At 46.7% G+C, this 17,153-nt stretch overlaps 1 protein-coding gene across 1 annotated transcript in view; it reads right to left on the reverse strand.

The window, feature by feature from the left end:
* Positions 1–12,485, reverse strand: part of LOC134965328 (indolethylamine N-methyltransferase-like) — a 33,864-nt gene extending 21,379 nt beyond the window's left edge. The window contains exon 1 of the mRNA XM_063941801.1: positions 12,329–12,485. Within this exon, the coding sequence (XP_063797871.1) occupies positions 12,329–12,485 (157 nt within the window). The remainder of the gene's footprint in view (positions 1–12,328) is intronic.
* Positions 12,486–17,153: the final 4,668 nt, after the last annotated feature.

The following is a 17,153-nucleotide window of genomic DNA, read 5'->3' on the forward strand; positions in this document are numbered from 1 at the left end:
TAAAAAACACACTGGCAGGAGCTGAGAGGTCTATAACAAAAAACAGAAAAACGGGAGCACTATAAGAAAGCAGGTGGACCAGTCCAACAAAAAAATGGGGACTATAACAAAAATAATTACAGAAGGGGATGCTGTAACTAAAAACACACTTGCCTTGTCCCCTACCAGGCCTGTCCCCTAGCAGGCCTGTCAATGCACACTAGAGATGAGCGGGTTCAGTTCCTCGGAATCCGAACCCCCCCGAACTTCAGCCTTTTTACACGGGTCCGAGGCAGACTCGGATCTTCCCGCCTTGCTCGGCTAACCCGAGCGCGCCCGAACGTCATCATCCTGCTGTCGGATTCTCGCGAGGCTCGTATTCTATCGCGAGACTCGGATTCTATATAAGGAGCCGCACGTTGCCGCCATTTTCACACGTGCATTGAGATTGATAGGGAGAGGACGTGGCTGGCGTCCTCTCCGTTAGAATAGATAGAGACACTTGAGTTGATTACTTAGTAATTTTGGGGAGCATTAGGAGTACTCAGAGTGCAGAGTTTTGCTGATAGTTACTAGTGACTGACCACCACCAGTTTTATTTATTATTTAATATAATCCGTTCTCTGCCTGAAAAAAAACGATACACAGTCGCATACCATATCTGTGCTCAGCCTCAGTGTGCTGCATGATAATATCATCTATATGTATATCTGACTGTGCTGAGTGCTCACTGCTCACACAGCTGAATTGTGGGGGAGACTGGGGTGCAGTTATAGCAGGAGTACAGTGCACACTTTTGCTGCCAGTGTGACTGACCAGTGACCACCAGTATATTGTCTGCCTGAAAAAGTTAAACACTCCTGTGGTGTTTTTTTTTTTATTCTATAAACGCATTCTGCTGACAGTGTCCAGCAGGTCCGTCATTCATTATATTATATAAATATTTACCTGCAGTAGTGTTATATTTTTTTTGTTCATCTCTATCATCTTTATCATCTCTATATTAGCAGACGCAGTACGGTAGTCCACGGCTGTGGCTACCTCTGTGTCGTCAGTGCTCGTCCATAATTGTATACCTACCTGTGGTGGGGTTTTTTTTTCTATCTTCTTCATACTAGTAGTTTAGGAGTCTGCTGACAGTGTCCAGCAGGTCCGTCATTATATTATATATACCTGCAGTAGTGATATATATATATTTTTTATATCATTATCATCTCTATACTAGCAGACGCAGTACGGTAGTCCACGGCTGTAGCTACCTCTGTGTCGTCAGTGCTCGTCCATAATTGTATACCTACCTGTGGTGGGTTTTTTTTTTTCTATCTTCTTCATACTAGTAGTTTAGGCGTCTGCTGACAGTGTCCAGCAGGTCCGTCATTATATTATATATACCTGCAGTAGTGATATATATATATTTTTTATATCATTATCATCTCTATACTAGCAGACGCAGTACGGTAGTCCATGGCTGTAGCTACCTCTGTGTCGTCAGTGCTCGTCCATAATTGTATACCTACCTGTGGTGGGGTTTTTTTTTCTATCTTCTTCATACTAGTAGTTTAGGAGTCTGCTGACAGTGTCCAGCAGGTCCGTCATTATATTATATATACCTGCAGTAGTGATATATATATATTTTTTATATCATTATCATCTCTATACTAGCAGACGCAGTACGGAAGTCCACGGCTGTAGCTACCTCTGTGTCGTCAGTGCTCGTCCATAATTGTATACCTACCTGTGGTGGTTTTTTTTTTCTATCTTCTTCATACTAGTAGTTTAGGAGTCTGCTGACAGTGTCCAGCAGGTCCGTCATTATATTATATATACCTGCAGTAGTGATATATATATATTTTTTATATCATTATCATCTCTATACTAGCAGTCGCAGTACGGTAGTCCACGGCTGTAGCTACCTCTGTGTCGTCAGTCACTCGTCATCCATAAGTATACTAGTATCCATCCATCTCCATTGTTTACCTGAGGTGCCTTTTAGTTGTGCCTATTAAAATATGGAGAACAAAAATGTTGAGGTTCCAAAAATAGGGAAAGATCAAGATCCACTTCCACCTCGTGCTGAAGCTGCTGCCACTAGTCATGGCCGAGACGATGAAATTCCATCAACGTCGTCTGCCAAGGCCGATGCCCAATGTCATAGTACAGAGCATGTAAAATCCAAAACACAAAATATCAGTAAAAAAAGGACTCAAAAATCTAAAATAAAATAGTCGGAGGAGATGCGTAAACTTGCCAATATGCCATTTACCACACGGAGTGGCAAGGAACGGCTGAGGCCCTGGCCTATGTTCATGGCTAGTGGTTCAGCTTCACATGAGGATGGAAGCACTCAGCCTCTCGCTAGAAAAATGAAAAGACTTTCGCTGGCAAAAGCACAGCAAAGAACTGTGCGTTCTTCGAAATCACAAATCCACAAGGAGAGTCCAATTGTGTCGGTTGCGATGCCTGACCTTCCCAACACTGGACGTGAAGAGCATGCGCCTTCCACCATTTGCACGCCCCCTGCAAGTGCTGGAAGGAGCACCCGCAGTCCAGTTCCTGATAGTCAGATTGAAGATGTCAGTGTCGAAGTACACCAGGATGAGGAGGATATGGGTGTTGCTGGCGCTGGGGAGGAAATTGACAAGGAGGATTCTGATGGTGAGGTGGTTTGTTTAAGTCAGGCACCCGGGGAGACACCTGTTGTCCGTGGGAGGAATATAGCCATTGACATGCCTGGTGAAAATACCCAAAAAATCAGCTCTTCGGTGTGGAAGTATTTCAACAGAAATGCGGACAACATTTGTCAAGCCGTGTGTTGCCTTTGTCAAGCTGTAATAAGTAGGGGTAAGGACGGTAACCACCTCGGAACATCCTCCCTTATACGTCACCTGCAGCGCATTCATCATAAGTCAGTGACAAGTTCAAAAACTTTGGGCGACAGCGGAAGCAGTCCACTGACCAGTAAATCCCTTCCTCTTGTAACCAAGCTCACGCAAACCACCCCACCAACTCCCTCAGTGTCAATTTCCTCCTTCCCCAGGAATACCAATAGTCCTGCAGGCCATGTCACTGGCAATTCTGACGAGTCCTCTCCTGCCTGGGATTCCTCCGATGCATCCTTGCGTGTAACGCCTACTGCTGCTGGCGCTGCTGTTGTTGCTGCTGGGAGTCGATGGTCATCCCAGAGGGGAAGTCGTAAGACCACTTTTACTACTTCCACCAAGCAATTGACTGTCCAACAGTCCTTTGCGAGGAAGATGAAATATCACAGCAGTCATCCTGCTGCAAAGCGGATAACTGAGGCCTTGGCATCCTGGGCGGTGAGAAACGTGGTTCCGGTATCCATCATTACTGCAGAGCCAACTATAGACTTGATTGAGGTACTGTGTCCCCGGTACCAAATACCATCTAGGTTCCATTTCTCTAGGCAGGCGATACCGAAAATGTACACAGACCTCAGAAAAAGACTCACCAGTGTCCTAAAAAATGCAGTTGTACCCAATGTCCACTTAACCACGGACATGTGGACAAGTGGAGCAGGGCAGACTCAGGACTATATGACTGTGACAGCCCACTGGGTAGATGTACTGACTCCCGCCGCAAGAACAGCAGCGGCGGCACCAGTAGCAGCATCTCGCAAACGCCAACTCTTTCCTAGGCAGGCTACGCTTTGTATCACTGCTTTCCAGAATACGCACACAGCTGAAAACCTCTTACGGCAACTGAGGAAGATCATCGCAGAATGGCTTACCCCAATTGGACTCTCCTGTGGATTTGTGGCATCGGACAACGCCAGCAATATTGTGTGTGCATTAAATATGGGCAAATTCCAGCACGTCCCATGTTTTGCACATACCTTGAATTTGGTGGTGCAGAATTATTTAAAAAACGACAGGGGCGTGCAAGAGATGCTGTCGGTGGCCAGAAGAATTGCGGGACACTTTCGGCGTACAGGCACCACGTACAGAAGACTGGAGCAACACCAAAAACGCCTGAACCTGCCCTGCCATCATCTGAAGCAAGAAGTGGTAACGAGGTGGAATTCAACCCTCTATATGCTTCAGAGGTTGGAGGAGCAGCAAAAGGCCATTCAAGCCTATACAACTGACCACGATATAGGAGGTGGAATGCACCTGTCTCAAGCGCAGTGGAGAATGATTTCAACGTTGTGCAAGGTTCTGCAACCTTTTGAACTTGCCACACGTGAAGTCAGTTCAGACACTGCCAGCCTGAGTCAGGTCATTCCCCTCATCAGGCTTTTGCAGAAGAAGCTGGAGACATTGAAGGAGGAGCTAACACTGAGCGATTCCGCTAGGCATGTGGGACTTGTGGATGGAGCCCTTAATTCGCTTAACAAGGATTCACGGGTGGTCAATCTGTTGAAATCAGAGCACTACATTTTGGCCACCGTGCTCGATCCTAGATTTAAAACCTACCTTGGATCTCTCTTTCCGGCAGACACAAGTCTGCAGGGGTTCAAAGAACTGCTGGTGAGAAAATTGTCAAGTCAAGCGGAACGCGACCTGTCAACATCTCCTCCTTCACATTCTCCCGCAACTGGGGGTGCGAGGAAAAGGCTCAGAATTCCGAGCCCACCCGCTGGCGGTGATGCAAGGCAGTCTGGAGCGACTGCTGATGCTGACATCTGGTCCGGACTGAAGGACCTGCCAACGATTACGGACATGTCGTCTACTGTCACTGCATATGATTCTCTCACCATTGAAAGAATGGTGGAGGATTATATGAGTGACCGCATCCAAGTAGGCACGTCAGACAGTCCGTACGTATACTGGCAGGAAAAAGAGGCAATTTGGAGGCCCTTGCACAAACTGGCTTTATTCTACCTAAGTTGCCCTCCCACAAGTGTGTACTCCGAAAGAGTGTTTAGTGCCGCCGCTCACCTTGTCAGCAATCGGCGTACGAGGTTACTTCCAGAAAATGTGGAGAAGATGATGTTCATTAAAATGAATTATAATCAATTCCTCCATGGAGACATTCACCAGCAGCAATTGCCTCCACAAAGTACACAGGGAGCTGTGATGGTGGATTCCAGTGGGGACGAATTGATAATCTGTGAGGAGGGGGATATACACGGTGATGAATCGGAGGATGATGATGAGGTGGACATCTTGCCTCTGTAGAGCCAGTTTGTGCAAGGAGAGATTAATTGCTTCTTTTTTGGTGGGGGTCCAAACCAACCCGTCATTTCAGTCACAGTCGTGTGGCAGACCCTGTCACTGAAATGATGGGTTGGTTAAAGTGTGCATGTCCTGTTTATACAACATAAGGGTGGGTGGGAGGGCCCAAGGACAATTCCATTTTGCACCTCTTTTTTCTTTCATTTTTCTTTGCGTCATGTGCTGTTTGGGGAGTGTTTTTTGGAAGGGCCATCCTGCGTGACACTGCAGTGCCACTCCTAGATGGGCCAGGTGTTTGTGTCGGCCACTAGGGTCGCTTATCTTAGTCACACAGCTACCTCATTGCTTTTTTTTTTTTTCTTCTTTGCGTCATGTGCTGTTTGGGGAGTATTTTTTGGAAGGGCCATCCTGCGTGACACTGCAGTGCCACTCCTAGATAGGCCAGGTGTTTGTGTCGGCCACTAGGGTCACTTATCTTAGTCACACAGCTACCTCATTGCTCCTCTTTTTTTTCTTCTTTGCGTCATGTGCTGTTTGGGGAGTATTTTTTGGAAGGGCCATCCTGCGTGACACTGCAGTGCCACTCCTAGATGGGCCAGGTGTTTGTGTCGGCCACTAGGGTCACTTATCTTAGTCACACAGCTACCTCATTGCGCCTCTTTTTTTTCTTCTTTGCGTCATGTGCTGTTTGGGGAGTGTTTTTTGGAAGGGCCATCCGGCCTGACACTGCAGTGCCACTCCTAGATGGGCCAGGTGTTTGTGTCGGCCACTGGGGTCGCTTATCTTACTCACACAGCTACCTCATTGCGCCTCTTTTTTTCTTTGTGTCATGTGCTGTTTGGGGAGTGTTTTTTGGAAGGGCCATCCTGCGTGACACTGCAGTGCCACTCCTAGATGGGCCAGGTGTTTGTGTCGGCCACTTGGGTCGCTGAGCTTAGTCATCCAGCGACCTCGGTGCAAATTTTAGGACTAAAAATAATATTGTGAGGTGTGAGGTGTTCAGAATAGACTGAAAATGAGTGGAAATTATGGTTATTGAGGTTAATAATACTTTGGGATCAAAATGACCCCCAAATTCTATGATTTAAGCTGTTTTTTAGGGTTTTTTGAAAAAAACACCCGAATCCAAAACACACCCGAATCCGACAAAAAAAATTCGGTGAGGTTTTGCCAAAACGCGTTCGAACCCAAAACACGGCCACGGAACCGAACCCAAAACCAAAACACAAAACCCGAAAAATTTCCGGTGCACATCTCTAATGCACACTTGCCCTATCCTCTACCAGGGCTGTCCCCGCACACTTGCCCTATCCCCTAGCCCTATCCCCTACCAGACCTGTCTGCACTCTCGTCTTGTACCCTACCAGGCCTGTCCCCGCTCACTCACCGTCCCCGCACTCTCATCCTGTCACCTACTGCCCTTGTACTCCATGCCCCCAGCGTGATGAAAACGAGGGCGTGACTCATGGGTATGGCATTCTCTGTGAGGCCAAACCCCTTGTTACAAAGCTACACCTTTCACAGGAGCACATGTGCCGAACCCCCCCTTCCTTCCCCTATTGTGGTGCCCCCCCTGTCATTTTGTTCTGGACCCGCCCCTGGTGGCATCAGCTCCGGTCACGATCAGCCTGTATGTATCGCACTGTAGGAGTGAGTCCTGGGCTGTACACGCTGCACAGACCGGAAAAATCATTTGATGGTGAGTGAGTTGCGAATGGATTTGCAGCTGACTGGCGTTTGCAAAGCTTTTCGCATGGCGTACGGAGACTATCCGATCGCAAACCTCTGCAGATTCACAGAGGAGCGATCGGGTCTGAATTAGGCCCATAGACACAGGTGCAGGAGGTGAAGATGATTCTACTACTCTTTCAGATAGATATATATATATATATATATATCCATAGATAGATAGATAGATAGACACACATACATATATATATATATATATATATATATATATAGCTAGATAGAAAGAAAGATCTAGATATAATATAAATATATATATATATATATATATATACACACAGTGTATACACACACATATGCATATATACATAATAACCCAGAGCGTAAATTCCAAATTGAATTGGTAATAGAAAAAAAAATAATAATAATAATACAGCCTGAGCCTTTCTTCCTTTTGCTGACAGCCAGAGCCGGCCATAGGTATAGGCAAACTAGGCAATTGCCTAGGGCATTTGATATGCCTAGGGGCATCAGCAGCTTCTACTGATTAAAATGATATGCGGCATGCCTATATTCTGTGTGTAACATTTCATATGCAGATACAGCCACAGTCTCACACAGTATATAGGCATGCTGCATATCATTTTAATCAGCAGAAGCTGCTTGTGCATCCTAGCTATATAGCAATGCAAATAAGATTTATAGCACTGAGGCAAGATTTATGAGGACACATCTGTATCCAAGCAGAGGCAGAGGTCACAGTGGCAGTGTGAGTGCTGTGTGCCTGTGAGTGGGTTAGTTGTGCAGTAGTGTTCAGAATATGTGTGTCATGTAAAATTGCATTAATAATGTGCAACATATGTGTAAGGGGCACTGTGTGTGTCATTATGTGTATAAGGGCATTAATTATGTGCGGCATATGTGTAACAGGGTACTACTGTATGTGTGTCATTATGTGTATAGGGGCACTAATAATGTGCAGCAAATGTGTAGGGGGCACTGTGTGTGTCATTATGTGTATAAGGGCATTAATAATGTGCAGCACCTGTGTAAGGGACATTATGTGTAAAAGGGCATTAATAAAGGTTGTCATAATGTGTAAGATGCATTATGTTTATAAGGACATTAATGATGTGTCTCATATGTGTAAGGGGCATTACTGTGTGGAATTATGTGTATAAATGCATTACTAATGTGTGGCATTATGTGTATAAGGTTCTCTACTATGTGGCATTGCGTATAGAAAGGGCATTACTGTGTCGTCTAATGTGAATAAAGAGCAATAGGGGTATGGTGTAATGTGAATAAGGAGCAATTCAGTGTGATGTAATGTGAATAAGGGGCTCTACTATGAGGAGTAACGTTTATAAGGTAAAGTGATACTACTGTGGGATGTAATATGAATTATGGACACTATCGCATGATCAAATGTGAATAAAGTTGCAGTACTGTATGGCGTAATTGGAATTGGGGTTACTATTGTGTGGCCATGCCCCTTGCCAGCAAAAACACACCCCTTTTTGGGCTGTGCGCCAAATGTGCAAACTGTTCCTATTTAAAATATAGGGGGTACAAACACCAAAATAAGGACTGCTATGGGTGAGGGGTGATGGTGCTGGGAAAGAGGTGCAAGGTCAGAGGCGGAACCAGCGGTGGTGCTAGGGGGCACCAGCCAAAATCTTACCTAGGGCATCATATTGGTTAGGGCCGGCTCTGCTGACAGCAATGACAGGCTGTGAAGACACATGCACACAACTGGAGAGAGCCTGCACTGTCCTCTATGACTCTCCTCTGAAGTTTGAATACATAACTCAAGACACTGACAGGGATCCCACCTCCTTCCCTGCCGCTTGCGCACCCAGCCAGTCACAGGCTGCAAGAAGCTTAACTTACTATTGTACAGCAGGTCTGTTGCTCAGCACTGGCAGCTGCAGCCCATCGCATGGTTAGTGGGGACTCTGGGGAGCCAGAAGCTCTGACTGTACCGCGGATCAGATCGGTGGTGGGTGGCCCACTCAGATAGGGGAGGGGTGATCATTAAGGATAGTGAGTGTGTGTGAGGGGGTGTGATCGCAGGGGGGCGTCTACACGAGGGTGCTGTTGTGGTGCAGGGGGAATATGTTGGGTGCCATTGCGGGCGGACGACTTGGGGAGTGACAGAGCGAGAGCCGGCTTATCACCAGCACGTACGTTGCCACTCGCGCTGTTAGTGTCGGGTCGGCTGATTGTTGGGTGACCGCGGAATCCCTGCTCCTTCTTTAATAAGGAAGAGGAGGAGCAGCAGTGAGCACAGCAAAATCAGTGACGTGCGGTGAGGTCATTGCCTGGGGAGGCACTGATATATATTTTATATATATATATATATATATTTTTTATATATATATATATATATATATATATATATATATATAGAGTGGTCGAAGTGGAAATTTTGAAGTGGGGGTATGCAAAAGTCAAGGATGCAATTATGCGCGCTCCAGAAAAGGGGGCATGGTCACCCAATAGGGGGTGTGTCCAGTGTAGTAGAACCCCTTATACTATCTAGTACTGGTGCCCCTTTCATCTGATAGCACACGGTATGAGCCGAAATTCACATTGTAGCACACTGAATGAGCCGACATTCACATTGTAGCACACTGAATGAGCCGACATTCACATTGTAGCACACTGAAAGAGCCGACATTCACATTGTAGCACACTGAATGAGCCGACAGTTACATTATAGCACACTGAATGAGCCGAAATTCACATTGTAGCACACTGAATGAGCCGACATTCACATTGTAGCACACTGAATGAGCCGAAATTCACATTATAGCACACTGAATGAGCCGACAGTCACATTGTAGCACACTAAATGAGCCGAAATTCACATTGTAGCACACTGAATGAGCTGAAATTCACATTGTAGCACACTGAATGAGCCGACATTCACATTGTAGCACACTGAATGAGCCGAAATTCACATTATAGCACACTGAATGAGCCGACAGTCACATTGTAGCACACTAAATGAGCCGAAATTCACATTGTAGCACACTGAATGAGCCGACATTCACATTGTAGCACACTGAATGAGCCGAAATTCACATTGTTGCACACTGAATGAGCCGACAGTTACATTGTTGCACACTGAATGAGCCGACAGTCACATTGTAGCACACTGAATGAGCCGAAATTCACATTGTAGCACACTGAATGATCCGACAGTCACATTGTAGCACACTAAATGAGCCAAAATTCACATTATAGCACACTGAATGAGCAGACATTCACATTGTAGCACACTGAATGAGCCGACATTCACATTGTAGCACACTGAATGAGCCGACAGTCACATTGTAGCACACTGAATGAGCCGACAGTCACATTGTAGCACACTGAGTGAGCTGAAATTGTGATAGCAGGGACAGCCAGAGTGACGACAGGGAGAGAGAGTGACGACAGTGACAGCAGGGAGAGAGAGAGTGACGACAGTGACAGCAGGGAGAGAGTGACGACAGGGAGAGAGAGTGTGACAGTAGGGAAGTAACAACAGGGAGAGAGGGTGACAGCAGGTGAACATTACCTGACTCATTTGTTGTTGCTGGTGGCGGTGAGCGGCTAGCGGCGGTGGTGAGCGGTGGGCGGTGAGCGGCTGGTGGCGGTGAGCGGCTGTGCGCTCTACACAGCCACCGGCCACCGAGCAGGGGCTTCTGTCTGAGAGAGGGCGGAGGAGGAGATCATCGGGCACCGCTCAATTCACGCTGGGTCTGTGGTTTCCCGCCACTGTCGCTGTGCACATTAGCCAGCGATTGGGCCAGCGGGGGGACATGGAACACACTTTAGCTAGTGGGGGGAGGGGGAGACATGGCACACACTTTAGCTAGTAGGGGGAGGGGGGACATGGCACAGTAAGTCATATAGCAGTGATGAGGTGGGGGGGGATGAGCGGCGCCGGTGCTGAGCGGGGACGGGGGAGATGATAAGTCAGATAGCAGTGGTGAGGGGGGTGATGAGCGCGCCGGTGCTGAGCGGGGACGGGGGAGATGATAAGTCAGATAGCAATGGTGAGGGGGGTGATGAGCGCGCCGGTGCTGAGCGGGGACGGGGGAGATGGTAAGTTACATAGCACAGCGGCGATGACCTGGATGGTGATGAGCGGGGACGGAGAAGTCACATAGCGCAGTGGGGGGGAGAGGAGAGATGAGCGGCGCTGGCGCTGGACGGGGAGATGATAAGTCAGATAGCGGTGATGAGGGGAGTCAGATAGCGGTGATGAGGGGAGTCAGATAGCGGTGATGAGGGGAGTCAGATAGTGGTGATGAGGGGAGTCAGATAGCGGTGATGAGGGGAGTCAGATAGTGGTGATGAGGGGAGTCAGATAGCGGTGATGAGGGGAGTCAGATAGCGGTGATGAGGGGAGTCAGATAGCGGTGATGAGGGGCGTCAGATAGCGGTGATGAGGGGAGTCAGATAGTGGTGGTGAGGGGCGTCAGATAGCGGTGATGAGGGGAGTCAGATAGCGGTGATGAGGGGAGTCAGATAGCGGTGATGAGGGGTGTCAGATAGCGGTGATGAGGGGAGTCAGATAGCGGTGATGAGGGGCGTCAGATAGCGGTGATGAGGGGAGTCAGATAGCGGTGATGAGGGGAGTCAGATAGTGGTGATGAGGGGAGTCAGATAGCGGTGATGAGCGGGTCAGGGGATCAGAGGCCACCAGGGTCTCACATGAGGAAGTGCAGAGCGTCTGGCTGGCCATCGGTAGGCTGGTCCACAGGGTGACCTCAAATTCTGGTGCCCAATCATATCTGCAGCAGTGCAGGGGCGTGCTTTCATATGTGCTGAAAGCACGCCCCTGTCACTGAGGCACTCACACTGGTGCCGCTTATCATACTTTTTATAATGGGCTTTTACAGCCCTCTCCTTGGCCCCGCCCCCTGCCCGCCCCCCACATCCGGCCTTTTGTCATTATCCGCAGGAGGCACCGCTCTCTGTGCCTCCACAACAAATTGTAACGTGTTTTAAAGTGTAAAAATCATTACAATAATATAAAGCATATACTTAGGACACAGAATATGTGTCATAAGTATCTTCTTTATATTATTGTAATCATTAATGACGGGAAGCACTGCCTCCCCTGACTGCACGTCCCTGAGCTAAATGAATAATAAATAAAGCTTTCATCTGCCATGTGCGGTACCGCCCTCCAGTTGCCGACGCCCATAGGCAGCTGCCTAAAGCTGCCCAATGGTGGCGCCGGCCCTGCAACCAATCAGCTGCTCCGTACAATTGTATAATATGCAAGTTATAAATGTTACTTCAATGCTGATTTGTTGCCATGGGCAACTTCTCCACTGGCTCACTCCTCCACTCTTTCCACTGCTTAATGAATAGACCCCTATATTATTTCAAAGCAGCTCTAACCACACTACACAAACTACTCTTACTGTATGACTCAGAAATATAACCCTCCACGGTTAAAGATGGATATAAACCAATTCACTATCCATAGTGCAAGACAGACATAAACCAACTCATATACATACCTGAAATGTTAAGTTTCTGAAGCTCCTTCATAGGGAATATTACAATTTCATAAAACAGTTGCTTGTCACTAGTTGGAGAAAGATACATAGTAAGAAAATCTTTTGGATCGTATTCATGTAAATATAAATAATAGTTCTTAACAGCGCTGGGATCCATCCTGACAATGTAGAGTGTTATGATACTAATGTGGGCGAATAGCAGATATAAATATGTTTTGTTGAGCACATTAAACATTACATAAACAGCACATGCATTACAAGTAAACATAATTAATGTCACAAGTTACAATATAATTTGAAACTTGTTAATATAACTTCTCATTAAGTATGTAAAACAACAGCTACTCTGCCCCAGGTATAAACATAGTAATACATATACATCCTGTGTTTGGGTTTCTGCTATAAAACACTGCTACGGGCTGTATACAGCAACAATTATGTAGGGCTCTATTTAATATCAAGTATTAATTAGAGATGAGCGGGTTCGGTTTCTCTGAATCCGAACCCGCACGAACTTCATGTTTTTTTTCACGGGTCCGAGCGACTCGGATCTTCCCGCCTTGCTCGGTTAACCCGAGCGCGCCCGAACGTCATCATGACGCTGTCGGATTCTCGCGAGGCTCGGATTCTATCGCGAGACTCGGATTCTATATAAGGAGCCGCGCGTCGCCGCCATTTTCACACGTGCATTGAGATTGATAGGGAGAGGACGTGGCTGGCGTCCTCTCCGTTTAGAATAGATTAGAGAGACCCTTGATTTACTAATTTTGGGGAGCATTAGGAGTACTCAGTACAGTGCAGAGTTTTGCTGATAGTGACCACCAGTTTTATTTATAATCCGTTCTCTGCCTGAAAAAAGCGATACACAGCACACAGTGACTCAGTCACATACCATATCTGTGTGCACTGCTCAGGCTCAGGCCAGTGTGCTGCATCATCTATTATCTATATATAATATTATATATATATCTGTCTGACTGCTCAGCTCACACAGCTTATAATTGTGGGGGAGACTGGGGAGCACTACTGCAGTGCCAGTTATAGGTTATAGCAGGAGCCAGGAGTACATAATATATTATATAGTGAGTGACCACCAGACACACAGTGCAGTTTATTTAATATATCCGTTCTCTGCCTGAAAAAAGCGATACACACAGTGACTCAGTCAGTCACATACCATATCTGTGTGCACTGCTCAGGCTCAGGCCAGTGTGCTGCATCATCTATATATATTATATATCTGTCTGACTGCTCAGCTCACACAGCTTATAATTGTGGGGGAGACTGGGGAGCACTACTGCAGTGCCAGTTATAGGTTATAGCAGGAGCCAGGAGTACATAATATTATATTAAAACAGTGCACACTTTTGCTGCAGGAGTGCCACTGCCAGTGTGACTAGTGACCAGTGACCTGACCACCAGTATATATAATATTAGTAGTATACTATCTCTTTATCAACCAGTCTATATATTAGCAGCAGACACAGTACAGTGCGGTAGTTCACGGCTGTGGCTACCTCTGTGTCGGCACTCGGCAGCCCGTCCATAATTGTATATACCACCTAACCGTGGTTTTTTTTTCTTTCTTTATACATACATACTAGTTACGAGTATACTATCTCTTTATCAACCAGTCTATATATTAGCAGCAGACACAGTACAGTGCGGTAGTTCATGGCTGTGGCTACCTCTGTGTCGGCACTCGGCAGCCCGTCCATAATTGTATATACCACCTAACCGTGGTTTTTTTTTCTTTCTTTATACATACATACTAGTTACGAGTATACTATCTCTTTATCAACCAGTCTATATATTAGCAGCAGACACAGTACAGTGCGGTAGTTCACGGCTGTGGCTACCTCTGTGTCGGCACTCGGCAGCCCGTCCATAATTGTATATACCACCTAACCGTGGTTTTTTTTTCTTTCTTTATACATACATACTAGTTACGAGTATACTATCTCTTTATCAACCAGTCTATATATTAGCAGCAGACACAGTACAGTGCGGTAGTTCACGGCTGTGGCTACCTCTGTGTCGGCACTCGGCAGCCCGTCCATAATTGTATATACCACCTAACCGTGGTTTTTTTTTCTTTCTTTATACATACATACTAGTTACGAGTATACTATCTCTTTATCAACCAGTCTATATATTAGCAGCAGACACAGTACAGTGCGGTAGTTCATGGCTGTGGCTACCTCTGTGTCGGCACTCGGCAGCCCGTCCATAATTGTATATACCACCTAACCGTGGTTTTTTTTTCTTTCTTTATACATACATACTAGTTACGAGTATACTATCTCTTTATCAACCAGTCTATATATTAACAGCAGACACAGTACAGTGCGGTAGTTCACGGCTGTGGCTACCTCTGTGTCGGCACTCGGCAGCCCGTCCATAATTGTATATACCACCTAACCGTGGTTTTTTTTTCTTTCTTTATACATACATACTAGTTACGAGTATACTATCTCTTTATCAACCAGTCTATATATTAGCAGCAGACACAGTACAGTGCGGTAGTTCACGGCTGTGGCTACCTCTGTGTCGGCACTCGGCAGCCCGTCCATAATTGTATATACCACCTAACCGTGGTTTTTTTTTCTTTCTTTATACATACATACTAGTTACGAGTATACTATCTCTTTATCAACCAGTCTATATATTAGCAGCAGACACAGTACAGTGCGGTAGTTCACGGCTGTGGCTACCTCTGTGTCGGCACTCGGCAGCCCGTCCATAATTGTATATACCACCTAACCGTGGTTTTTTTTTCTTTCTTTATACATACATACTAGTTACGAGTATACTATCTCTTTATCAACCAGTCTATATATTAGCAGCAGACACAGTACAGTGCGGTAGTTCACGGCTGTGGCTACCTCTGTGTCGGCACTCGGCAGCCCGTCCATAATTGTATACTAGTATCCAATCCATCCATCTCCATTGTTTACCTGAGGTGCCTTTTAGTTGTGCCTATTAAAATATGGAGAACAAAAATGTTGAGGTTCCAAAATTAGGGAAAGATCAAGATCCACTTCCACCTCGTGCTGAAGCTGCTGCCACTAGTCATGGCCGAGACGATGAAATGCCAGCAACGTCGTCTGCCAAGGCCGATGCCCAATGGCATAGTACAGAGCATGTCAAAACCAAAACACCAAATATCAGTAAAAAAAGGACTCCAAAACCTAAAATAAAATTGTCGGAGGAGAAGCGTAAACTTGCCAATATGCCATTTACCACACGGAGTGGCAAGGAACGGCTGAGGCCCTGGCCTATGTTCATGGCTAGTGGTTCAGCTTCACATGAGGATGGAAGCACTCAGCCTCTCGCTAGAAAACTGAAAAGACTCAAGCTGGCAAAAGCACCGCAAAGAACTGTGCGTTCTTTGAAATCCCAAATCCACAAGGAGAGTCCAATTGTGTCGGTTGCGATGCCTGACCTTCCCAACACTGGACGTGAAGAGCATGCGCCTTCCACCATTTGCACGCCCCCTGCAAGTGCTGGAAGGAGCACCCGCAGTCCAGTTCCTGATAGTCAGATTGAAGATGTCAGTGTTGAAGTACACCAGGATGAGGAGGATATGGGTGTTGCTGGCGCTGGGGAGGAAATTGACCAGGAGGATTCTGATGGTGAGGTGGTTTGTTTAAGTCAGGCACCCGGGGAGACACCTGTTGTCCGTGGGAGGAATATGGCCGTTGACATGCCAGGTGAAAATACCAAAAAAATCAGCTCTTCGGTGTGGAGGTATTTCACCAGAAATGCGGACAACAGGTGTCAAGCCGTGTGTTCCCTTTTTTCAAGCTGTAATAAGTAGGGGTAAGGACGTTAACCACCTCGGAACATCCTCCCTTATACGTCACCTGCAGCGCATTCATAATAAGTCAGTGACAAGTTCAAAAACTTTGGGTGACAGCGGAAGCAGTCCACTGACCAGTAAATCCCTTCCTCTTGTAACCAAGCTCACGCAAACCACCCCACCAACTCCCTCAGTGTCAATTTCCTCCTTCCCCAGGAATGCCAATAGTCCTGCAGGCCATGTCACTGGCAATTCTGACGAGTCCTCTCCTGCCTGGGATTCCTCCGATGCATCCTTGCGTGTAACGCCTACTGCTGCTGGCGCTGCTGTTGTTGCCGCTGGGAGTCGATGGTCATCCCAGAGGGGAAGTCGTAAGCCCACTTGTACTACTTCCAGTAAGCAATTGACTGTTCAACAGTCCTTTGCGAGGAAGATGAAATATCACAGCAGTCATCCTACTGCAAAGCGGATAACTGAGTCCTTGACAACTATGTTGGTGTTAGACGTGCGTCCGGTATCCGCCGTTAGTTCACAGGGAACTAGACAATATATTGAGGCAGTGTGCCCCCGTTACCAAATACCATCTAGGTTCCACTTCTGTAGGCAGGCGATACCGAGAATGTACACGGACGTCAGAAAAAGACTCACCAGTGTCCTAAAAAATGCAGTTGTACCCAATGTCCACTTAACCACGGACATGTGGACAAGTGGAGCAGGGCAGGGTCAGGACTATATGACTGTGACAGCCCACTGGGTAGATGTATGGACTCCCGCCGCAAGAACAGCAGCGGCGGCACCAGTAGCAGCATCTCGCAAACGCCAACTCTTTCCTAGGCAGGCTACGCTTTGTATCACCGCTTTCCAGAATACGCACACAGCTGAAAACCTCTTACGGCAACTGAGGAAGATCATCGCGGAATGGCTTACCCCAATTGGACTCTCCTGTGGATTTGTGGCATCGGACAACGCCAGCAATATTGTGTGTGCATTAAATATGGGCAAATTCCAGCACGTCCCATGTTT

Source organism: Pseudophryne corroboree, chromosome 10 (genome assembly GCF_028390025.1).
Source record: "Pseudophryne corroboree isolate aPseCor3 chromosome 10, aPseCor3.hap2, whole genome shotgun sequence".
NCBI classification, from domain to species: Eukaryota; Metazoa; Chordata; class Amphibia; order Anura; family Myobatrachidae; genus Pseudophryne; species Pseudophryne corroboree.